This window comes from Camelina sativa, chromosome 15, assembly GCF_000633955.1.
Source record: "Camelina sativa cultivar DH55 chromosome 15, Cs, whole genome shotgun sequence".
Lineage (NCBI taxonomy): Eukaryota > Viridiplantae > Streptophyta > Magnoliopsida > Brassicales > Brassicaceae > Camelina > Camelina sativa.
This window is the reverse complement of record NC_025699.1, coordinates 11,220,970-11,228,773: the sequence shown is the minus strand read 5'-3', so window position 1 is coordinate 11,228,773 and position 7,804 is coordinate 11,220,970. Positions and strand designations below refer to the sequence as shown.

Sequence of the window (7,804 nt, the reverse complement as noted above, 5' to 3'; positions counted from 1 at the left end):
TTTTTTTTTTTTTTTTTGTTGATCCAAAAGAAATTTTCCTTCTCTCTCTCTCTAGTCTCTCCTGTCTTGCAAACAAAAGAAAAGAAAAAACGTATGAACAGAAGAGAGGGAACAAAACCCACCAAGAATAGACAAAACCCAAGTTTGCCAATTTTGCAAGACTTGATTTTGTTTGCCTATGTGTGTTGTCTAAAGATTATTTAGATTTTTAGAGATATCTTAGGGAGACCATTCGTTTTTTGTTTTGTTTTTAGTTATACTATCCTTGTTGTTGTTGTGCTTTGTCATTTCATTTGCTTCCAATTTCTTTTCATTAAATATGATGATGATACTAGAGATGATGATAACCCTAAATATGTATTAAGATGCATTAATTCTATTACAAAATATATATACATATAGCTAAATTCAAGTATTACTACTTTAGTAATGATATTGACGTAATGTGTGTTATGTGGCGACAGCATTGGGACATTTTTTCAAAGAAGTCAAAACCCCAATGGCATAGTGGTAATTAAACACTGAACCATTGGCAAATCTGTCAGGGATATGGCGACCTTGTGGATCAAGTTAAAAAGCATGTATCAGTGTTTTTTTTCCCAACTCATTCAGAGAACTAAAGAGAGAACTACTTACCTGTTTCTCTCGTTTTATTCTTCTCTTCCCATTTGTTTCTTCTTCTTCTTGGGTTGAATCAAAGGACCGAACAACACAGACAAGAAATTGGAATCCCTGTGAAGCAAATTCGAAGAGTTGGTGTCTGATTCGGTTAAGAAGCTTCGTAAACAAGTACTCTCTCTCTCTTTCTCAGGCGATTTTGTCTTTTTTTTTTTTGGTAAAAAGGCGATTTTGTCTTTGAAACTCAGTGTGTAGAATTCATGAACGTAGTACTCTCTCTCTCTCTCTCTCTCTCTCTCTCTCTCTCTCTCTCTCAGGAAGTTTGGCTTGGATCCTTTTTAAAAACAAACCCTTTAGAGAGAGACAAAGCTTCGTCAGGACAATGAAGGTGCTAACTTTTGTTGTTCCTTAAAGTCTCTTCATTTTATTTCGATAATCATGGATGTTTTGGTTCTTGATCTGTTTCTTCTCTTCACTCATGGGTTTTTGTGGTTGGTTTTGTTGGAGCATCTTTGCAGCAAAAGATGCGTATCAAGTTGTCAGAGAACAGTGACAAATGCAGGAAGAAAGCAATGAAAGCAGCTGTAGTTGCAAAAGGTAAGTGTCAAACAGATTCAAAGTTTTAAACCGAGAGTGTTTGGTTTTCTAATGGTTGAAAAGTTGAAACTTTTATACAATTGTATCTTGGAATCGCAGGTGTAACCTCAGTGGCTGTGGAAGGAGAATTTGATGACAAGCTTGTGGTGGTTGGTAATGATGTGGATGCGGCTCGTTTGGTAATTGAGTTGAGGAAGAAAGCATGTTTTGCTACTTTAGAGACTCTTGAAGAAGTAAAGCCGGAGAAGAAGAAGCCACAAGTCGATGAAAAGTCCGTTACACCGAATTGCTGCATCGCTCAATGTCCTGTGGTTCACAACGAGCAGCCTAGGTCTGAGATTTATAGAGTAGTGTACGACTCTTACGGTCCAACCACTGGATGCAGAATCATATAAAAGAAGACTGAAGATGAAGATTCCAAATCCATTCAAAATTTGATATCTTTTAGACTTTTATTAGTACATGTGTATACAAACGTATCAAAAACAAAATTGCAAATCAAACAACATTTGAGTCCTTTTTTTCCAAGTCAGATTATAAACATACATCAAAACAGATGGAAAGCTGGATCAGAGACGATCTGGATCCCGGGCAAGATGTTCGAGTGTGACCCTTCGCATTGACCGAGCCATTAGTTCATGGGAAGCTCTGATTCTAGCAAGTCTGCTCTGCATACTCTGAAACACAGGATGACTTATTGCCTCACGCACTCTAGCATAATGATCTTGGTCTTCAGAGAAATTAATAAGTGCCTCAGCTGCGTTATCCCTGAGCTCTTCCGACTCATCACCCAACCATTCAATCAGAATCGGTATCATACCGGAATCAGAAAAGGCCTCACGGTCATTCTCATTATAACTCAACTGAGAGATAGCTCCAGAAATCCTCTCTCTGAACTCAAGGGATCCATCTCTCAAAAGCTCGATCAGCAAAGGAATTGCTCCAGACTCTCTAATAACAGATACAGAATGCCTATAACCCGCAAGATCCCATAGCACATCAGAAGCCGCCAACTTGGCTTCGTTATCACCTTCTCTCAAGATCCTCACAAGTTGTTCCGCTATCAAAACAGCATTACCCTCAGCTACAGCTAATATACAGAACACATCCTCTGCAATATCTTTCCCCAACGGATCTTGTCCTGAGAGAAGCTCAACGTACAAAGGAATGGAACCAGCTTCAGTAACAGGCCTAATGTACTCGGTCTGAGCAGATATGATACCTAAGGCATTACCAGCTAAAAGCTTTGCCTTATTATCCCCATCTCGATATAGATCCACAAGTGCTTGAATCACTCCTGCTTCAACCAACATTCGCCGAGCTCGTCTAGTAACACCTATCAAGCCGATAGCATGACAAGCTCTCTCTCGGGACGCCAAGTTCCCAACTTTAGCAGCTTCAACAAGAAACTTAAGCCCTCCTGAATGAACAAGAACACGTCTGCTCTCACGTATCGTTGTCAAAGCACTAAGGATCTCTAACAAATACCATCTACTCCCATCATCTTCCCAATTATTCAACTCACGAATCACAATCTCTAAACCACCTAACCTAGCCAAACCAACTCGAATCGAAGATCCAAAAGTAACTAAACTCCACAAACACTTCACCCAAATCCTCCGGAACACATTACCATTATTATTACTATTCACCTCAAGTAACAACCCTAACAAGCTAGCAATCACGCCACACCTCCCCATCGTAACCGCAAACCCGCCATCTTCACCGCCGTGACATGCGATGCGTTTCAAGCAATGCGCGGCGGCAGCTTGAACGGAACGATTGGGATCATCGGAGACACGAAGAAGACCGGCGAGGATCGGAATTGCTCGAGGTATATAACTATCGGGTACTCGAGTCGCTAAATCTGATAACTTTATAATGGATCTTACTCGAATTGGAGCCGAACCAGACGAAATCGAATCCTCGAATAGATTAAACTCTGTTTCCCAATCTGGGTTTTGAAAACCTCTGCTTTCGCTTTCCGTTTCTGAAGAAGAACCCATTTCTGGAGATTAGTAGATTACCAAAAACCTAAGAATAGCAAGATATGGAGATAATGAGATTTCACATAACAGAGCAAAAGATTGAAACTTGCCACGTCAGTGTTTGACACTTACTAGTTACTACTGCATTGCATTCGAAGAAGACGACTTATTTCGGTTATCTTTAACCAAATTAAATTTGAATAGTTTACATGAACTAATTTGGTTTTCTCGGTTTATTAGGTTACATCGATGCTGTAATAGGAAACAATAAATAAAGGAGTTTTAACACACGTCAGTTTTGTCTATTGACAACGTAATCAGCAAGAAACAGCAATGGAGTTGCCTTGTCTGAATCAAACATTTTAAGATGTTCCCGAGCTTCTCTGTTCAGCTTGTCAGCATATTCTCTCGACTTCTCCACTCCCATCAACTTGGGATTATACGTTAGCTTTTCTGAGATCAAATCTTTACCGGCGGTTTTCCCTAGCTCTTCCGATGACTTGGTCACATCAAGCACATCATCCACCACCTGAAACATCAACCCAACGCATCTTGCGTAACTCCTAAGGCTTTCGATTTCTTCATCTGACCCACCTCCCACTATACCTCCCATAACAGCTGCCGCTTCAAGCAACGCCGCCGTTTTATGTATATGTATAAACTCAAGATGTTGTAATCCCACTTCATTATTATCGAAGCTCATTCCTTCTCCAGCCAAATCCGCCGCTTGACCCGCAACGAGCCCTTCCGTTCCAATGCCTTTCGCCATCTCTAGAACAGCTCGGAGAACTCTCCTTGGATGAACATCCAAAGAGGTGGATTCCACAGTGTGCTTTATGGCCAAAGCTATGAACGCATCAACTGCCAAGATGGCAATATTTTCGCCAAAGACTTTATGATTTGTGGGTTTTCCGCGGCGGAGGCTGTCATCGTCCATACAAGGTAGATCGTCTTGGATGAGTGATGAAGCATGGATCATCTCAATCGCACATGCGGCAGGCATTGCGGTTGACTCTTTCCCACCCACGAGCTCGCATGCAGCCAGACAAAGCATGGGCCTTATGCGTTTCCCGCCCGAGAGTAGCGTGTACCTCATGGTCTCACGGATCTTCAGTACTGGCGGCTGGCAGAGTGGAACAGCCTCGTCTAGTGCCTGATTGACAAGCTTAGATTTACGGATCATGTACGACAAGAACTTTTCAGATTCATAGCCTTCAACAATCGGGGTGTGGCTTGGCAGATCAAGGTGGCGGGTCTGGCCGGCATTGAAACGCGGCCTTATAAATCTCCAAAACAAGAACTGAAGAGAGATGAAGATGGAGATGAAAGTGTAAACAAGTGCTTCTTTATTTTCCATCTTTGGCTTTGGTTTGTTCGTTCTTAATCGCAATGTTGATACCATATTTATAGTGGACGAGCTTACTAAATTAGTCAATAAATCACAGTTATTGATTTTTGAAGCAACTGAATTANTATTATCGAAGCTCATTCCTTCTCCAGCCAAATCCGCCGCTTGACCAGCAACGAGCCCTTCCGTTCCAATGCCTTTCGCCATCTCTAGAACGGCTCGGAGAACTCTCCTTGGATGAACGTCCAAAGAGGTGGATTCCACAGTGTGCTTGATGGCCAAAGCTATGAACGCATCAACTGCCAAGATGGCAATATTTTCGCCAAAGACTTTATGATTTGTGGGTTTTCCGCGGCGGAGGCTGTCATCGTCCATACAAGGTAGATCGTCTTGGATGAGTGATGAGGCATGGATCATCTCAATCGCACATGCGGCAGGCATTGCGGTTGACTCTTTCCCACCCACGAGCTCACATGCAGCCAGACAAAGCATTGGCCTTATGCGTTTCCCGCCCGAGAATAGCGTGTACCTCATGGCCTCACGGATCTTCAGTACTGGCGGCTGGCAGAGTGGAACAGCCTCGTCTAGTGCCTGATTGACAAGCTTAGATTTACGGATCATGTACGACAAGAACTTTTCAGATTCATAGCCTTCAACAATCGGGGTGTGGCTTGGCAGATCAAGGTGGCGGGTCTGGCCGGCATTGAAACGCGGCCTTATAAATCTCCAAAACAAGAACTGAAGAGAGATGAAGATGGAGATGAAAGTGTAAACAAGTGCTTCTTTATTTTCCATCTTTGGCTTTGGTTTGTTCGTTCTTAATCGCAATGTTGATACCATATTTATAGTGGACGAGCTTACTAAATTAGTCAATAAATCACAGTAATTGATTTTTGAAGCAACTGAATTACGTAAAACACAATTACGTAAAACACAATGAAAAACAGCTTACTCTCGTTGTAAGTTGTAATATTATCATGTGGATCATATATGGATTCATAGCGCCGGGGCACGTTGGGAGCGTTTACAAAACTGTTGGCTTGCACGCTAACATTATTATAAGGGAAAAACAAAAATGTCATTAACTACTCTCATGTTTCACTAGTATGCAAATGCATATAATTACCGTTGCATTTACTACTTAACATGTGAGCTTTAATAAAAAACACTAATTTTCTCTCTGTTTCTTAAACATTAATACATCATACAGAAATTGCGAAAGCAATTATTGTAAGCAAAACGCAAAAGAGCAAGTTTATTGGGGGGTTCATATAAGGGGAGTTCTTAAATTTTTTATGGATTAATTGTGTACTGTTTGGAATATAAGAAACCATTATCTCTTAGATAAAATTTTCTCTTTTATTGGTAGGTTCTTATTTTGGATCTCATATTTTTGAAAATATTGTTTTTGAAAATTTTAAAATTTTAAATAGAATAGAAGTGGTATAAATGTGTAAACATTTAAGATTTTATCAAATTAAAGAAATATTCCATTTTTATTAATTTTCAAACATACAAAACATAATAAAACATTAATACATATTACAACAGAAGTGCAATTTATAAATGGAGAAAATGATTAATTTTAATACTAATTAGCTCCAAATTTTGCCCAAATATTCTCAACCAAATCATTTTGCAAGCATTTATTTTTTTCCTTATCACGAACATCCTTTCGATTCTTGAGCATAGTAGCGACACATGAAAGTCTGGGTGTTGGAAGTGTGTAGTCAACTTCTGAAGCTCTACTTGTCTCCAATTGTGTGAATTCAGTTTGATCAAACAGAGAGTACCCATCTCGTTCGTCCTCTACTATCATATTGTGCAATATGATACATGCTCTCATTATTTTCCCAATCTTTACATTTTTCTTGTAGTATACACTAACCTACACTAGCAAGTACTAAATCTATTTATCACAACCAACAAACAAAAGCTTTAACTAACACCAAATAAATGCAAACAAGTTGAGGATCATGATTACCTTCCTTCATGGCCGAAGAGATCCATGTTTGTCCATACTCAATAGATCCTTCACACTCTATATTCATCAATGCATCAATCCTTCACACGCCATTTAACCTCAAAACAAAAGACAGAACCGGTTAATGAAGTCCAAATTCAAAATAAAATTAATCATACATGAACAAGCTAACTCGAACAAGAACAATGTACTCTAAAATTATACATTCATGTGTCAAGAACCGAAACAATTACATATCCAACTCCACACATTATCTAAACATTGTAAAACGGATCATCATTAGCTTAATAGCTTTAATCAGAAACTTTAACCATACACACAAATAACAACACCAAAATCAATAAATAGATACTGTTGAATCAAGTTAGAAACTTTAATCAGCATATTGCGATACTCAAGGCCAAATCTTTTCAAATTCATCATAACCGGAGTTAAAAAGTACTCATCTCCAAAGTAAGGATCAAAACGGAACACATGAACACCAAGAATCCTAATTTTCTAAGAAACATCAAAAAACCCTAATTTTTGATCAAAAATTAAAAAACCCTAATCATCAAACCCTAATCGAGATTGATTCAATCAGTAATTAAATTGAGATACTTACCCTCTGCTTCCAATTGATTGAATCTCTTCCGATTGAGTGGACTCCCAATTCACGAAACCCTAATTCCCAAATCGCCTTTCCTACATGCAATCACAGCCGATTCACCATTCAATCAAAATACCGCCATGGGAAACGGCAATCTCCTCTTCTTCCGGCAGCAATCTCCTCTTCTCCGACCGCAATCTCCTTTTCCTCCACACCCAGACGATTCGACAATAAATTCTTCGTTTTCTCTCAATCGCGAGAGAGAGAGAGAGAGAGAGATAGAAGCAAAAAAAAATTTACACATTTTATATTTTTCGATCACTTAATAGCATACGGACACGTATGCGTCTCTTATAACACATTTGGAGATACTATATAATAACTCCCCTTAAAGTTTTTGTTTTCTTTTCCTTTATTTTTTAAACGAAAAATACTAAGAATCAGGCGTTGTTAAGCTTACTACTAAAGTACTGTAGTTGACCAAAAAAATAATAATAAAGTACTAATCAATATATAATCAGTTATAATAAGTTCGAAGTGGTTAACATTCACATGTTCCCTCAAGATCTCTCATTAACAATCTCCGAAACTGGAAAGTTCATTGACAAAAAAAGTAGCATCAACAACTCAATCAAGAATAAGAAAAATCTTTAATTTGGATTATTTATCTCCTTATTTTT

General features: G+C 39.0%; 4 protein-coding genes across 5 annotated transcripts; 1 reads left to right on the top strand and 3 right to left on the bottom strand.

Moving 5' to 3' along the window:
• Nucleotides 939-1,610, top strand: LOC104746425. The gene is made up of 3 exons (XM_019236581.1): nucleotides 939-1,006; nucleotides 1,137-1,215; nucleotides 1,315-1,610. The coding sequence occupies exons 1-3, from the start codon at nucleotides 1,001-1,003 to the stop codon at nucleotides 1,608-1,610; spliced, it is 381 nt and encodes a 126-aa protein (XP_019092126.1). The 5' UTR covers nucleotides 939-1,000.
• LOC104746424 (U-box domain-containing protein 4-like) lies at nucleotides 1,614-3,308 on the bottom strand. The gene has a single exon (XM_010467897.2). It carries the CDS (start codon nucleotides 3,219-3,221, stop codon nucleotides 1,785-1,787), a length of 1,437 nt encoding a protein of 478 aa, XP_010466199.1. The 5' UTR covers nucleotides 3,222-3,308; the 3' UTR covers nucleotides 1,614-1,784.
• LOC104746423 (geranylgeranyl pyrophosphate synthase 10, mitochondrial-like) lies at nucleotides 3,389-4,560 on the bottom strand. 2 transcript variants are annotated; one of them, XM_019236953.1, is made up of 2 exons: nucleotides 3,903-4,560; nucleotides 3,389-3,827 (listed from the first exon to the last, which is right to left on the bottom strand). In XM_019236953.1, the coding sequence occupies exons 1-2, from the start codon at nucleotides 4,558-4,560 to the stop codon at nucleotides 3,496-3,498; spliced, it is 990 nt and encodes a 329-aa protein (XP_019092498.1). In that variant the 3' UTR covers nucleotides 3,389-3,495. The 2 variants fall into 2 exon arrangements, with proteins under 2 accessions (XP_019092498.1, XP_010466198.1); XM_010467896.2 differs by having other exon boundaries at nucleotides 3,389-4,560.
• Nucleotides 4,608-5,172, bottom strand: LOC104748360 (geranylgeranyl pyrophosphate synthase 6, mitochondrial-like). Its single transcript, XM_010470015.2, has 2 exons — nucleotides 4,689-5,172; nucleotides 4,608-4,621 (listed from the first exon to the last, which is right to left on the bottom strand). The coding sequence occupies exons 1-2, from the start codon at nucleotides 5,170-5,172 to the stop codon at nucleotides 4,608-4,610; spliced, it is 498 nt and encodes a 165-aa protein (XP_010468317.2).

Coding starts and splice junctions, on each gene's coding strand:
- LOC104746424 (XM_010467897.2), bottom strand. CDS start 3,221: ATGGGTTCTTCTTCAGAAACGGAAAGCGAAAGCAGAGGTTTTCAAAAC.
- LOC104746425 (XM_019236581.1), top strand. Junction 1,216..1,314: donor AGCAGCTGTAGTTGCAAAAG/GTAAGTGTCAAA, acceptor TTGGAATCGCAG/GTGTAACCTCAGTGGCTGTG.
- LOC104746423 (XM_010467896.2), bottom strand. CDS start 4,560: ATGGAAAATAAAGAAGCACTTGTTTACACTTTCATCTCCATCTTCATC.
- LOC104748360 (XM_010470015.2), bottom strand. CDS start 5,172: ATGATCCGTAAATCTAAGCTTGTCAATCAGGCACTAGACGAGGCTGTT.